Genomic DNA, 16897 nt, shown 5'->3' on the forward strand with positions numbered 1-16897 from the left:
GAGTCATTTTGCAAAAGGGGGAAAAAAAAACCCACAAAGGCAAGTCAACTTCAAAATTTAAAGCCAAATACAAACAAACAAAATCCAAGCCCAAGGGCAGCCTGGTGCCTATTTGTTTTGGCACTGAATGTCTGGGATATTTCCAACGCACAGCAAACATCCTGCCCAGTGTTCAGCTATAATTTACACACACCTGCATGGGCAGAACGGCCGTGCAGCTGTGCTGTGAACTCTTCTACAGGGCACCAGGATCATGCTGGGATTTTTAAAGACATGCACAAGGCAGGAGAGCTGCACTCTGAGGAGGGACACACACCTGTGGGTGTAACATAACAGGCGCAGCTAAGGGTAAGCCAATGCAAAAGTGGTAGAAAGCTACCTTTAACCTCCCCACAGGCCCTGCAGGTCCTGTACTAAGCAGCACTCAGACACAATGATTGATGAAGTGGATCCCAAATTCCTTGGCCTCTAGTCTGTCCTTGAAGCACATTACAATCAAATTCCCAGTCTGTTTCTTTCTCAGTGCTTCAGCAGAGGCTCTGTAGAGATCAAAAATCCACAAGGAAGCCTGCTGGAGCCATAATGAACATACTCTTGAGTGCAGGCAGTGCTTTGCAGCCAGTTGCAACTCATCAAAGCTGACTAGTACTCACAGTAACGCCCATCATGATGAGGTGGTCCTGAACTCTTAGCAAAAGACAGCATGGTGATGTTTCACATAATTGTTCCCCATTTACCACTTTGAGGGAGGGCTCTTGCCATCAGTCCACTGCAACGTTTTCATCTACATTTACAAAGAGTTTCATGATGTTCTTTGCAGTCCATTTTCTGTGTCCAAACCACCCATGACTAGTGTGTTGTGGGAACGTGCTCCTGTATGCCTTCTGCTCACAAAACATATGGACACGTATACAACATATGTGTGGCTTAAATCTTGGGTGCCACAGGTGGGATCCAGACACGTGCACCAAATGCATGCCTTGTATGACAGTGTCCTAGATTTACAGTATGTTCCACATGCACATTAAATATATTCCTTATTTTCACAAAAAAAACCCCAAGCAGTCCTTTCACAGGCCTCTGTGCGTGTGTGTGTATGCAAAGAGCACACGCATGAACCACATGCATGCAGAACATATGGGCAGACATGAGCATGTAGCTTGCCTCCCATGTGTTATCATCTCTGCACAAGCTCACATGCAGCCCCAGTTTGAGAGTAGATGTCAATGGATAAACAGCTGGAGGTAAACAGCTAATTTAGGGCTTGAATCCATGTTAACAAAGGTAAAGGAGTGACACCTATAAGGAGCAAAAACTCCATCTCAAATGGCCATCACCAAATAGGTGCCTGCTTTATTTTGAACCTACCTGAAGAGCCTTGAACCCTGCTAGTGCTGGGTCTTATGGTACCTTCTGATCCCCAAGAGGAACTACACGACCAAGGGGCAGAAGCATCCCTCAAAAAAACAGTGCCTGAGAACTTGCTAAGTCATTACAAAGACAACCAAAGTGGTTCCTCTGTGCTACCTACAAGCAGTCAAGTATTTCCCTGCTCGTGCAGCCCGACTTGGTTCATCAGAGCATTGCCTGGGGAATTTGGATCCCTGCCCTGGCAGCAGGGCTCACACAGCCCTGGGGGCCCCAGAGCCACCAGCAGGGATGCACAAAGCCTGGGAGGACCTGAGGCAGCAGCAAACACCACCATAGCTCAGCCTGAGCTCTGCTGCCTCGACTACCCCAGCTGATAGTCAGCGAGCACAATGCTGCCTCTGGACTGCGTGCCCCCAGCAGCCTTCCACAGCTCCGACCCCTCCCCACCCTGGGCTGAACTAATTCTCTGATAAACCTTCCCCACACTATTCGTTCAGGGAAGCCAACAGGCCGAGGCCACCCGTGGTTGCCTCAGCAACGGGAGGCTCCTGCCATTGTCCCTCACTGAAGGCAGCTTTCCTCACTCTGCTGCTGCTGCTGCCGCCAGCAACAAGTGGAGCAAAACCCCCACCCCGGCTGCCAGCAGGCACAGGGACAGGGCAGCACCAAGGGGCAAGGGCTGCCAGTGGCTCTTGCCTCCTGGCCTGTGCAAGCCTGGCCTACACATGGGCACACCCCAGAGCCAGGCAGTGGCCAGCAGAGGGGATCCTGGGACAGCACCCCAGTGGGTTGCACAGTGCCCAAAATACAGGGAGCAGGGTCTCCTTTTGGACCCATAGCTGTAAAACCAGCCAGGACATGGTCACAGCACTCATCCAGCTCTCCGTGCCAAGGATGCTCCTTCCATGGGTGTTAAGCTCACCTCACTTCTCTCATTTTTTTTAAGGAAACTTTAAGGTGGAGGCTGGGGCTAAACAGCAACTGGTGGGGAGGAAACAATTTAGTAGAAGGTCCTGCCAAGAGACCACCTGGCCACACCACATCTGCACAGCAGCTCTGCCCAGCTGAGTAAAGGCTGCAGGCACTCCAAGACATGGCTGGGCACAGCTGCTGAGTCACAGCTCTGTGCTCCCACCCACAAGAGCTACGTGTCCTCTGTGCAAGCTCCCACCACCTCGACAGTCCCGGCAGAAAAGAGTGAATAGAAAACGGCCCCGTTTACCAGGGTTGTCCCAGGTGACTGTGTCAGAGCTAGGAGCTTGTCCTCATTCCAGAAAGGATCTGGGACACGTGCCATCTCTATTCCCACCACGCTGCTGTGGGGCTTTACCTGCCCAAAGTGACCTCTCACCAGGCACCTCACACGCCCCAGGCCCCAGCCAGCCTTGAAGTGCCAGGGAGCCCATGAGCCCCCCGTCTGCTCTGTGCAAGCACAGCAGTAGAGCACAGGAGGAGGAATGGGAGAGGAAAAGCTGAGGGGATGACGCAGAGCAGCTCCAGGAGGTGCAGAGACACAGCGGAGGCGAGCGAGGACAGGAGTTAATACACAGGAGGCAGGCAGGCGACAGAGCGGGAGAGCAAATAGCAGCAGATCAGGGAAGACCTGGAGTCAAGCAGACAATTAGCAGAGAGTCTGCAGAGAAGAGACACAAAAATAATTAGGGTAAGTGGTGCAGCTGAAAAGAAATGATGGCATGAATAAAGTAGGCGCAGGTGCAGTCAGGAACACGGCAATTGGGTAAATATGGGAACGGCAACTGGGTAAATGCTGGCAATTGCATAAATGTGATAAATATTGGGTAACTATGGGAATAACTTTTGAGCTGTTTTCCTCTTTGAAGGCTGCTTCTGCAGCCCTACCTGCTGCAGTGGAACCACGGGATGCAGCAGCTACAGAGAGAACTATTTCCTTCTCAGTGGTGGAAAAATGTGCCAAGCCATGCCACAGCAAGAGGCCCCTGGCATGGGACACTGCCCTGAGGGGAGGCTGGAAAGCATAAGATAGGAAGTGCGGCCCTTGTAAATCAGACACTTTTCCAAGGAGGCTGCTGTGAGATTTATTGGGAGAGCATGGCTCTGCAATGAGTTCCTCTGTGCTCCCTCTGCTCGGAGTAAACTTTATCCTTTCTTCCCATCCTTCACTTCAATTGGAGGGAGAAACAGCAGCAGCCCCTTTTGGAGATCAAAGTTTTAGCAGGCAACAAAGACCTCCAAGGAGGCTGTTGCCATGGCTACCTTAGTAACAGAGGTCTTTTAATCACACCAGTCTCCTTTGTGAGCAGCGTGCGGCTGTCGCTGACAAATAAGGAGGAAAAGAGGGGTAAAAAACCTTGGCAACAAGTAGCACTTCTAAACGGTGTGAAACAACTAACTAGGAGTAGGCTGGGCTAGGGGTCCTGGAACCAGATCACAAAGACAGCAGCACAGTGGTCTGGGGCAGTGCCCAATGAGGACAGGATGAGCACTCTGGGGGTAGGAGGGCACAAGCAGCCTTCCTGGCATCAGCAACTTTCCTGGATTTTTAAGTGGAAGGCTCCTGTGCCAATCACTTCCTTTGCCTGCTGGCACCACCCACCTTTGGTCCCGAAAGTGCAGCTCAAGGTCGACAAAGCCCTCTCCGTTGAAGTTCCTTACAGGCATCTCCCCGGCTGAGATCTGGCCCTCTCATCCCCAGTACGTATCTCTGCCAGCTCCTGTGACCGAGCACTGGCTCAGATGCTACTGGCAGTTTTTCAGCAAATCAGAGCACAATCCTAAAACCAACGTCTTGTAAGGGAGAGTTTTGCCAAGAACTTTTCAATCTCCAAAATCATGTCGACTTTTATAATACAGTCCCTCCTGGCACAGAAGAGACTCCAAACCTGGCTATATTTATACCAGCTTTTGAGTCACTTTGCTGAGTAAGAACTGCCTTATTAGCATTGCACATCGTACACACGTGTCCCAGTAGAGATTTGTCCTCTCTGAAAGCCAACACATGTCTCTATTAGTACGTTAATTACAGCACAATTTGCTGTGTATGTATGTATCTACATTCTTTCCTACCTATAGGTGTTAAGACACTGATAAATTTTGGGGTTAGCCTGTATAGATATTGGCTGGTAATACAAACTACCGAAGTTGGCAGTTTACCCTTGTTAAGTGCCCTCTTCGGAAACCAACAAAAACCTCAAGTGCTAATTGTTGTTGTTTAAAGGACAACAATGGGAGAAGCTGAAGGTTCTAAAAGGTTTATCTGGGGAACTGATAAAAAAACTGATAAACTGTCAGCCTGACCTTGGTGGGTGGACATGGCAGTCACAGGACAACCAGAGGATCAGATCCGGCCAGCACGGATTTACAAAAACCCAGGCAGGTCCTGTCTGACCAACCTTATCACCTTCTACCACCAGGTGACCCACTTGGGAGGATGAGGGTAAGGCTGTACCCTAGCTGGACTTCAGCAAAGCCTTTGATACTGTCTCCCACAGCATCCTCCCAGAGAAGCTGGCAGCCCACAGCTTGGACAGGGGCACTATCTGCTGGGTTAAGAACTGGCTGGATGGTCCAGCCCAGAGAGTGTCCACTTCTGGGCCCCTCACTACAAGGAAGACATTGAGGTGCTGGAGCAAGTCCAGAGAGGGGCAACAGAGCTGGGGAAGGGTCTGGAGCACAAGTGTTAGGAGGAGTGGCTGAGGGAGCTGGAGCTGTTCAGTTTGGAGAAAAGGAGGCTCAGAGGTGACCTTACCACTCTCTTCAACTACCTGAAAGGAGGTTGTAGACAGGAAGCCTCTCCTCGCAGGCAACTAGTGACAGGACAAGAGGCAATGGCCTCAAACTGCACCAAAGGAGGTTCGGGTTGGACATCAGGAAGAATTTATTCACTGAAAGGATGGTCAGGCATTAGAATAGGCCACCCAGGGAAGTGATGGAGTCAACATCTCTGCAGGTGTTCAAGAAATGACTGGATGTGACACTTGCTGATGTAGTTTGGTTGACAAGGTGATGATTGGTCAAAGGTTGGACTTGATTTTTTTTCTGACCTTAATGATTCTGTGATTAATTATAAAGTAGTATTTCACTAATATATAGTTTATATAGTATTTGCTGCCCAAATGAAGGGGAAAAGAGCACAGGCAATGGCTGTCTAGCAAAGCATAGGGATCACTACCCAAAGTATCAAACCAACAACTGGGATTAGTGGAGCCCTTTCCTGCCTCTTCCAAGAACTTGACAGGTCCTTGGAAATGAAGCCACTGTTTCATGAAGCATGTCTAAGCTACGTAAACTCTCAGAATGCAAACACTGCTGAGCCTGCACAGACCTACACATCTCAGGGTACCCAGCTGAGCTGAGCTGTACCTACAGCCACTGCTCTACAGCTGCACCAGCCCGGCAAGGAGCTCCCACAGGACCCTGCACCTGGTTAGTAAATTCTGGCTCTTGGGAAGGCTTACTGGGTTATGCACAATCCCATGCAACTAAGCTGGACAGCCTCCTGATGTGAGAAGATCACATGAAGAATGGGGTATCCCCTGACACTGCCCTGTACTTCCAGTGTGAAGGGTACTGCAGGCAGGCACCCTGTACCCACTGCACTGGTACATGTGCAGTTCCTTCAGAAAGGCTGCAATGAATTACTTTACTGAAGCCCACTGACATTCTCATATAAAAAGCAGTACACAGCGGCTAGGAACAACAACATGATTAATAGCACTGTGTTTCAAGAAGCAGGACACTAGCTGATAGCTACTATGACAGAAACGCACTTTTTAAACTGTTGCATTCAGCCTTTTAGATTCAATCGCATTAGTTCTAAAAAATAAAAACATACAAAGTTGCAAATGGATTCACTAGCCCAGCTATAATGTCAGCAAAGGTTCTACATTTCTAGTAAAGCACATGAGTGCAGAGAGCATCACTTGGCTCGTGCTGTGGAATTGCTAAGCTCTGTCCAGTCCTGCTGCAGCAGAAGCAGAGCTCATACAGCTTCCAGCACACTACACTCCATCTGGAGATTCCAAAGACCATCAAAATACACATATATCAGAGAATCACAGAATCATTTAGGTTGGAAAAGAACTCTTGAGACCGTTAAGTCCAACCTGTGACCGAACACCACCAGGTCAACCAGACCATGGCACTGAGTGCCACATCCAGTCTTTACTTCAACACCTGCAGGAATGGTGACTCCACCACCTCCCTGGGCAGCCCATTCCAATATTTAACAACCCTTTCTGTGAAGAAATTCCTTCTGATGTCCAACCTGAACCCCCCAGGCACAGCTTGAGGCCACGTCCTCTTGTCCCGTCACTTGTTGCCTGAGAGAAGAGACCGACCTCCACCTTGCTACAACCTCCTTTCAGGTAGTTTTAGAAAGCAATAAGGTCTAAAATATGTATTTTATATATAATAAGTGTGTAATAGTACTTTTTATTTAAATTCTTCCCTCACTCTACAGGAAGTTCACTACCGGTCAATCTCCTCTTGTGGAGGCGCAGAGGTTACTCTCCCTCTTCCCTCACCTGCACTGCTTCCATCAGAGAGAGTAAAGACCCTGACTAAGCAAAAAGACACTGGTCTTCTCAGCAAAGCACATAATAAGCATATGCTTAACATCAGGTATGCTTTACAAATCCTATCAGCTTTGCTGAGCACAAATGGATATAAATAAATGCTTTTATGCTCTTCTGAAATAGGCCTGAAATGAAGGCAGCACAAGGGATTCTCTGATGCTACGCAGAGCTGACCAGCAGCTCTGTGTGCCAACACGACACATCCAGGTGACAAAACCCAACATGCAAACCCATCATGGCTCAGGCTGACTGGCTTAAGAGTTCACTGGTAGTCTCAGTGATTGCTTCCCTAAGAAAAAAGAAATGCTGTAACTTGCTCAGGTTTTGGATTTTGCTCCAATTTGTGATAAAGCAGCTTTTGACCGATTTTTAAAGGTGTGATTCACTGTATAAAAGCAGGACCCTCCACTTTTGGCTAAACAAACTTCCATTAATTTATTAGTGCTATTAGGTATCTACCATTTTTGCCTCTCACACCTTTCATGGTTCCTACATGCTGTAAAACTGCCCTGTCCACCAGTATCTCTCTCTAACTTAAACGTTCTGGTTTTCCTATCACCCCAAATGATAACATGACAATGCCCTAGTCAAAATTCTAATTTAAGCTTAAATCATGCAGCAACCCCAAAATAAGCAATGTAAATTATATCTGAAAGCCCAGTCTCAGCAGGGAGCAAACAGCAATGTGCTGTGGGAATCATAGTGTCTCTCACACACCATCCCTCCAGTGCTCCAAGCTAACAGGGAATCTGGGTTCCACCCAAAGAGCAGAAACCAGAAAAACAGCAAACAAAACCCTTTTACCACATTTCCTAGGACTGCAGAATTGCTCCAATCTACATCTGTACCCAGTGTCTCCCTCCAAGCAGTGGCATGGAATAAAAAATGCCCCAGAAGATGCCAGAGTATTAAGAAATGGTATTTTCACCGCTGGCTGCTTTATCATTTAGCCATCAAAGGGGAGAGATAAAGGAAAAAGAAGGAAAAGTAACGGCAAAGGCAGAAGGAAAAGGACAAGGTGGGAAGGGGGAGGGAGGCAGGGAGGGAAGTAACCCTGGAATTGCACCAAAAGCTGGAATGTTGCCTCCGTACACACTACCCAGGAAAAGAAATATTCACAAGCTGCGCCTAACAGCATGAGGCAGAACAAAGTATGCCCACAACAAGTCTGCTTCATGCTGCTGCCAAACTTGGCACGAGTGCTGCACACAGCGCAAGGTCAGACCCACAAGCTGAACAGAAAAGCAGATGTGGCCGAGGGTAACACAAAGCTACGTGTTTCCTCCCAACATAACCACAACAAACTGGGAACAGGGACACCAAGCCAGCTCCAGAGGAGGGGATTTCTATGTTTTCTCCCCACATAATCTTCTGTACACACCAAAAACCAGATTCTTCCTGTTACCATGGCACTGTTTCATCACTGGTGTCTGAGCACAGTTGTAGACACAAGAGGAAGACACCAAATCCTGAACAGGAAGGTGGAGAAAGGACAAAAATTCAGCAGCTCATCACCACACAGCCCCAGACAGGTCCTCTGGAGAGGGTATGTAACAGCTATCATTGCCATCTGGCAGATATAATGTCACCTGAGCCCACACAGGTCAGTCCTGGGCCTCTTATTAACCGGCATATGATACACAGTCACACCGTGGGTTTGGAAAGGCAAATGACACTTTTCTGGAGGGACCAGGCTGACCTTCCACCTTCTGACCTTCCAATTGTCCATTGCTTGACCATCCTATGAAGGGCTGAGGAGAGGTGGTGGTACTGTTACAGTGCCTCACCCATTCAACCTGGTTTACTTTGTGATGATAACTACAGCTCCAAATACAAATGTCGATTAAACTCTGGCCTTAGGCAGAAGGGCAAGGGCACTTGACAGACTTGTTCTATCATGCTTCCACATATCACCTAGATGCTATTGGCCCAAGCTTTTTAACATTTCCTTCCCAGGATGTACAGTACCTGTACACCCAAGAACCATGCTGACTAGACAAATGTTGCTATCAGCAGGTCTTAAGGAGAGTTGGGAAAAACTCATCTGAGGCATCTAGGGTTCAACTACTACAGCTGGCTCAAGGCACATCAACGAATGTCCCTGAAAGGCCCATTCCACTCTGCTTTTCTCCTCTAGCTGGGATGGGTCCTTTTCTGACCTTTACAGTGAGCTGGATCATGGAAGCCATCACTGAAAACTAACCCTGCAAATAGGAAAGAAACTGCTCACCACACTGCTCAGGGGAGCTTAAGCCAAGCATGCAGACCACACAGAGGGTATAGCTCCTTTCAGTGGCAGCACCAGCTCAGACCTGACTGGGGTGACTATGAAACTGCACCTCTAACTGGACAAGTAGCATTAGGCAGACAAAATAACCTCCCAAACTGACACACCTAACACAGTACTTCTTGACATCCTCACAGGTCAGAAGAGCGGGACGAAGGGCATGTTAAAAAGACAGTAAAAATCGTAAGATTTGCTGTCTTCTGGGTGTCTATTTTTAAAAGACTCTGTCTCAAGTGTTCATTTTGCCGCAAGTTTATTGTTTTGCACCTTAAAAACAAGGGTTCTGACTTTCCACAGCCCTGCACTCTCTGCAGTCACTGACGCCCGTGTAACGTGTGAGCGGTGTGGGTGTAAACACTCCTATTCTGGTTTGGTAGCATTTGCCACCCACTTTGCCAAGGTGTGAATGACTGCACAAGGTGCAAGGCAATGGTGAAGGTGCTGTTTTACACAGCTCCTACACCCCATAGTAATATGGTGCACAGATATGTGGAGAGAGCGAGAGAGCAGAAGGAAAGGTGCATCAGGTATCTGCTGAAAAAGCAATCTGACAAGAGGGCTCACCCAGCACAAGCAGCTCCACTGATTCTTCATTCTTGCCCTCCACGTCATCTGGTGTGATAATAAGGCAGTAGTAGAGCCCACTGTCTCCCCACATCAACTTCCCAATCTGCAGGTCTGCATCTGGAAGGCAAAAAAGAAAAGTCAAGCTTCCCCTCCAACACCTAAAGGAAGAATGAAGCGTTGAATGCACTGTGTCCACCTCTGTGTCCCAAATCCACTTCATTTCCTTACTAAGAAGAGGGGTTAATCTTATCCTGAACATCACAGTATTCACAAAAAAACCAATAGGCTCGGGACTTGGAGCTGCAGGTGGGAAGACAGATAATGCTGCAGAGGCAACTCTGCAAGTGCCAAGAGCAGAAGGGGTAACTAATGTCATTTTCTATCCTCCTCCATGGTCTGGGGACCCAAAATATTTACATCATTAAAGAAGGGTTTAGACATTGTCTCCCCTACAGCACCTCAGTCATCTGCCAGAGGTTACAGGGAGACAAAGGAAAACACTCCTCCTTGCTGAGGCTGATCACACACTCTCCACTCCAAGGAGTCTCCACTTCTGGCGAGGAGGTGTCTTGAGCCAAGCAGAAACCTTTTACTTTGGAGGGACAGGTTTCTCACACAGCCTTCCAGAAAAAGATGTATCAGGACCCTGACACCCCTCATCTCCACCCAACAGGACTTCGCCCCACAGAAATCTCTTCTCACTGCCCAAGGCTGTGTGGCTTTAGATTCATTATAGCTAAAGTCCAGGGCTGAGCAAACATAAGGTGTGGGATAATCTGAGGATTTTGGAACTGGGAAAAAAATCAGTGGGATTTGTAAGGAAGAAAAACCTAGCTGGCAGAGGCTGAATTCATATCTCTCTTGCTGGAAATCTAGATTTCCTTTGTTAAGGAAAATCTATATACAGAGCAATATGCAGAAGCCAGGAATGAAAACATTCCACTTCACTGAAAGGAAAAAAAGAATTCTGTATCTGGGTTGGAGACCTACATGGAGACAAATAAAAGGAAGAGCCAAAGGAAATTACGTTTGGGTCTAGGGTTGGTTGGCTGGCTGAATCCTGAATGTCTGACATACAATCCCATCCCACAGCCCTTTCTAAGGGAGTTAACCAGACAATTACTGCCAGACTCCAGTATCCCAAATTGCTAAGGGTCCATTCCAGCCCCCACCAAGCATGACTGGGGTAGGAGAGTTACCGTGGACAATGCTGACATCTCTTTCCTTATAGAAGTCCCCTATAGTGATGGCAGATCCCTGTTTGGAGGCCACGACACGGACTGTCCTTCTGCTGTCCACACAGTCCAGGTAGGGATCCCAGTCCAGGTTCCTCTTGCTCATTGTTTGTAACCCAGAGGTCACCATTCCCAAAGCTTCTCCCATCCGGTCCTGGCAGTAAGATTTGTACCTCCACTGCACCACAGCTGGTTGGGTGGAGGAAGTAGAGAAATGGCAGCGAAGCAGAGCAGGCTGAAACAGCATGGCCACCTTCTTCTTCTCAGGCACAGTGACCTGCAACCCTTCCACCTCAGCTAAAAGACAAAAACATGAGTATCATATGCCTTGGCACTGCTTGAAGAGGGACCTACTGCATTTTATCACAGCATCATTCTCCCCCCACACATAAAACTGTCCCTCTGTTTCAGGTGCTAGGGTGCAATATTCCTCAATGTATGCTGTAAGGACGGATGTTGGCAGCAGAAGTAAGTTTGCTTTTTTCCTAGCCCACAGCCACAAATAAAAATACACCATGATGGGGCTGAAGGCTCAGATGTAGCACCCTTATGCTGCACAGGCCCTAACACAGTGGTGTGATGATTCACAGCTTCTGTGGCAGGTTCACAGATAAGGAAGAGGTATTTTAGGGATGGCCATGCTGCACTTCTACAGCAGGTCAGCCAAGGGGTCAGATCCCAAGTTCCTAACAACCCTACTGCAGAATAAGTCCTCCTCCTCCCAATTTCAGTGGCATCCCACTTCCTCTTTGTAAGCCAAGCAACACACAGCGCCTGGCCCAGCCTGTTGTGCACTGGTGCCCAGTTAGTGCTGCTTGCTCTGCCAACCTCTAGAGATGCATGAAGGAGTGGATCCAAATCAGACAGCTCATCCCAGGGCTGGCAAGTAGCGCTGAGAGAAATTGCTCCATGTGGGAGGTGTGGAGAAAAATGGCCCAAACACTCAAGTTTTTCACATTCCCAGGGAGGAGAGGGATCTCAATATGTAATGTTTATCTACCAGCTGACAGGAGAGCTGCAGCCTGGAGCTCTGATGTATTAAGGCCCCAGAGAAGACCCATGGGACTGCTGCCACATCCTTATGTAGCTTAGGGAGAAGAGAGAGTCAGTGAGCAGTGTCAGCAGAGCCCTTGGGAGAGTGAGGTACTCCATCTACCCACAGGGGAAAGGCCAAAACCTTCCCCGCACGCCCCTCACTGCTTCCCTCCTTGTGCTGCAGGCAGCAATGCCTGAGAGCACTTACACAACACTGGAGAAAAAGGAATCAGAGTCAGTATTGAAAATATTGGTGATGACTCCCTACTCACAGTTTACACACATCCCAGAGCAGTGCACGATGAAAAAGAGGACAAGACACAAAAGACATTCAAGAGAATAGAGCAGAAGAGAAAGTTTACACAACATCTGGAGAATGGACTGATGGACTTAGGGAAGCTTAGGGAGGAACAAAAGACTGAGGACAAATAAAGGTTTCCTGATGTCAAGAAGCAGCAGAAGAGAAGGGAAAACGCCAAGAAAGAAGAACACAGACAGAGTAAGGATAGAGTATCAGGGTAAGTATAGGAAGCAGAAGGATAAGCAGGATGACAATCATGGAAGCTTACATTCAGCTGGAAGAAACTGAAGAAGGTGTCTCAGCCCAGGTCAAAATAATTTCAAAGGACTGGAGTTGCAGGAGATTAAGAAACGATGTAGAGAAGAGAGGAAAAGGAGTCAGCAAAAATAACCCACCCACTCCAGAAAGTGGAGATGAAAAGGAGATGGAAGCTGGCCAAAGAAAATGAAATGACAGGAGGTATCTTTAGAATGGGGGGAAAAAAGGCATAGACTAAAGCACTGGAGCTTGAAGCAGACAGAGAGCAATAAACGCATCAACAGTATGACAACAGCAGGCATGAAGAGACAAGGTCGAGTTGGAGACAGCTGCAGACCTGAAAAGCAAAAGCAAGGAGAGATTGCACAACCAGGATTCAGAACCAAAGGAAAGTGAAGAGGTTGGAACAACAGTGAATATTAAATTCAACATGTTATCTATGTCCAAACTACTAATCACAACCAAGCCTACAAATACCACTCAGAGGATAAAAAGACTGCATGGACAGAGCCTAGGGGAAAGCTTATTTCAGACAGGCAAGATGGTCCCTGACACTAAAAAAAGAGTTACTGATCTAGGCAGGACTTGACGCTGGGGACTATTGTGTGAAGGCCTGAAGTGCACAGGGGTGCTGTGGCATTTGCACATAAATGCCATATTATGAATAAAACAAATGCATGACATCATGGATATAATGCTTGTACCACATGGAAGCTGCACAAGAGATATTAGTCCTGAGAGAAGCGCTTGGACACAAATCCAAACGCCGAAGTGTGGGTGATCTCCAGAGCACCACCAAACATAGCTGAGGTCTCCCACAGGAGGGGCAGGGCCATGAGGCCCTTCCTGTACTTTCCCAAGGCACAGGCAACGAGACAATTCAGGAAGCAGCCACTGGGACGTTTCTGCCAGGCCTCCTTTTCCCAGCGACCAAACGAAGGGGCCACAGGGGCCCCGTGCGGCACTAAGGGAACGACAGCACTTGCTTCTCAAGGTGAACCGAGCGGCGATGTCTTATTCTCTCCTCTCCAGAGATTTGTGCTTTCTGGGTTGCATCTGGATGCAACAGACATGACAAACACCTTGAAAAACAAATGGGTCCAGGTCAGACTTGCGTCTGGCAACTCTGTGCCTGACCGCTCACAGTCTGAGGCCAAAGCCAGCATGTGACATGAGCTGATCAAGTGACTCATCACGTTACCTCAGCTTCAGGGATAAAACAGTGACACACTGAATATTTAAATCTTTCCCTTGTGAACCAAGTACTCTGCTTAGTAAACACTGTGCTTTCAGCTAACCATGCACTGTAGCCCTCCTTTCCTGTTAATGAGATTAATGAGTTTGGCAAGCCAGGGACTGCTTTAATAAATGATTAGCTGAGCTTTAGCAAATTCTCATCTGACTAACTTTCCCCACCATACCCCCATGTGAATGTCTATATCAAGAAAAGAAACACAGCTTTTGGGAACACATAGGAATTTTTTTTTCTAGATTATTCTTTTTCTAACTTTTTGGAGATGTGCAGAAAATTATCTGGCATTTTCTATATCCTATCCCAAGCTCTTTATTAACTTCTGAAGTATTATTTTTGGATTCTTTCCAGGAATAGCATTTAAGAGCAACACAGTGCCTCAGACTGAGAGACTGGAGCAGTGGAAACTTTAGATCTATTTAAGTCAAATTATATATAATTATATATGGTTGAACTGGGAAATTATACACCTGTTATTTCCTCTGACAGAAAAAAAAAAAAAAAGGCTGGAATTGATTCATGTAGCACGTCACTGCTGTAACAGTGTCCATCAAAAAGGCCAACAGGATGTCTGACAGCCTGAAGACAAGATGGTAGCTTTTACACGGATCAGTTATGTCCATGCACAGGAATTACAGTGGTCTGCTTAGGACCTCCTCACCTTCAAGAAGAAACCGTGACCTCAAAAAACTTCAAGAGACTAGCCAAGATAAGAAAAGCCTCAGATGTATCACAGGGCAGAACTCTGGGTTGTTAATGTAGCAGAGAAAAAACTTGAAATACGTGAAAAACAATGACAAGCCAAGTGACAGCACCACAGTAGCTTTGTCTAGTTCAATACAAGCAGGACTAAAAAGAAACTGAGTTGTGTTGTGTTATGTTTTGATTAATGCAGACAGAGCAAGATTAGCCTTTACTTCAAAATCATCATAGAAGTGCAATTCCTGCACTCCAGAGAAGCAACCTGTTCATTGTGAATTTCACAACGTTTGAAGTTTCACAAGAAAAAAAAAATCTAGCTCGTGGGAGTACTCTAACCATTTTGCTTTTCATCCTTCTTGTTCTCATAAACCCTCAGAAAAAGGTCTGAAAATATTAATCAAGTGCACCTTAAAAAAACAGATATCCTTAGTCTTAGAAAATAAAAAGAATCCATGGTTTCGTGTGCCTGTACATGTGTATATACACAGTCCCAGAGAAAAAGCTTAAAAATAATCACACTTCAGAAATATGATTGTATGGGGTCTGTCTGCTTCAACTGGCAATGTGCATTCCTCTCCTCTCTCTGTTTCTTTTCCTAAACTATCCTCAGATTATGCATTCAAACTATGCAATCAACACTACACACAAGCCATCACTAATACATTTCACTGGTGATTAAAGCAAATTCCAGGAAGTGATTATAGAGGGGATATTTGTAAGGGCGCCTTTGAGCCTTGTGAGTCTGATCTCCATAAGCGCCTTCCTTGAGCAAGAGAAAGCAATTGAGGGGTGATAACTGAGCCTTTTGCTTTGCCCTTGCCCTCCAGAGAAGTCTATGCCTCCCTGAGGTGAAATGAATCCCAGGAAGATTTACCTCCACCACACAGCCTTAAGTTAGCCTCTAATAATAGAATCACAGAATGGTTTGGGTTGGGGGGGACCTCAAAGATCATCTAGTCAGAATAAAATTGATCTAAAGCACCAATCCCCGTAATGGCAAAGCCACACAGTGTAGTTCAGCCTAATGGGTCTCAGGCTGCATCCTTCTGGCACACAAGATTTGAATCCAAGAGAAGGCAGGACACATTATTCTTCAGGTCAGCATGAGTCTCCCTACCTGTGCATGCATCTCATCTCTTTCTTTGCTATTATTTGGCTCACACTACCACTTGCCCGAGGTAGCACAGCTGATGCTATAAAGCTACAAAAATTACATCCTCCCAGTTTTACATACCTTTATTGACAGAAGTTGTTGCACACACTTGGGCCCTGAAACAGGCACCTCAGGAAAACTACTCCCAGACTATACCTAAGGGCTTCAGCAGAAAAGCATACACTCATTGGTAAGAGACAGTGCCCTTAGGGCATAGTTTATAACACCTCTCTGAACAAAATAAACTGTTGGGCAAAAGGATCTTTGTTTATTGCACCTTGGCTACTACGCATCATTTAGAAGTGTCCTTTCCCCCTCTGCTGAATACTGGCACACCATCCACTCTCAAATGTGGATCAAGCCTGAATCAGGAAGTGCAAGACCTGGACTTTGAGGTCAGAAAGTTAGAGGTGATAAACAGATGTGTAAACTGATGAATGGAGAGCCAGTGGGATCACTAGGATTGTGTTGTAGATTCTTGCCTACTCATGCTGGACTAAATCCAATCCATGCAATTTATCAGCAAAAGCCATCACCATCAGATTGCATTGAGTGCCTTTTGGGAAATGAATTGGATGGCTTGGCCTGGTTCCTATCAGACTTGTGTTCTTAGCTACGTGACCACTAATTGTCAGCTTTTTCAGAAGCAAGAAACCAACTCCTGAACAGGTCAGGTGCAACTGAGGTGAAAGCATGGATCTGATTTTTTGCAGCTCCATAGCAAAACCAAGAATTTCAGCTCTCTGACTGTTTAACCTGGAAAGGGGAAAGCCCACAGCAGCTGCAGAAAACCATGGCCTTGCACACCCAGCACAGTACCTCAATAAAAGAAAAAACAATCCATGTAGGACAGCCCAGGCTGTGCAAACAGACTGGACTATTCCATGCTCTTCCCCATTCTCTGTGGTGCTGTTCCCTCTGCTCCTGACTTCGGTCTCTCTTCATCACTTTCCCCATGCTCCTTACACTCCCTTATGACCTGCCCCTTTCACATATAGACAAAAGTCACCCCAGACGTTCTCAGGCACATTATCTCAGCTCTGGCCACCAGATCAAATCCACCCTGTCTTATTACTGTCTGAAAGTTGTTACGATTGTCAGATGCCTCATGATTTACAGTATTGGTTCAGCATCCTAGAATTCATGCTCAGAACTATCACTCAGCAACTGATCACCACCAC

General features: G+C 47.0%; 1 protein-coding gene across 5 annotated transcripts in view; it reads right to left on the minus strand.

Annotated features, from left to right (window-relative positions):
* ILDR2 (immunoglobulin like domain containing receptor 2) overlaps nucleotides 1–16897 on the minus strand; it is a 39648-nt gene that overhangs the window by 19239 nt on the left and 3512 nt on the right. For all 5 annotated transcript variants that reach the window (XM_064643475.1, XM_064643482.1, XM_064643472.1 and 2 more), the window contains exons 2-3: nucleotides 10980–11312; nucleotides 9778–9897 (exon numbers count right to left, since the gene is read on the minus strand). In XM_064643475.1, the coding sequence (XP_064499545.1) occupies nucleotides 9778–9897; nucleotides 10980–11312 (453 nt within the window). The remainder of the gene's footprint in view (nucleotides 1–9777; nucleotides 9898–10979; nucleotides 11313–16897) is intronic.

Source organism: Pseudopipra pipra, chromosome 2 (assembly GCF_036250125.1).
Source record: "Pseudopipra pipra isolate bDixPip1 chromosome 2, bDixPip1.hap1, whole genome shotgun sequence".
Classification (NCBI taxonomy): domain Eukaryota; kingdom Metazoa; phylum Chordata; class Aves; order Passeriformes; family Pipridae; genus Pseudopipra; species Pseudopipra pipra.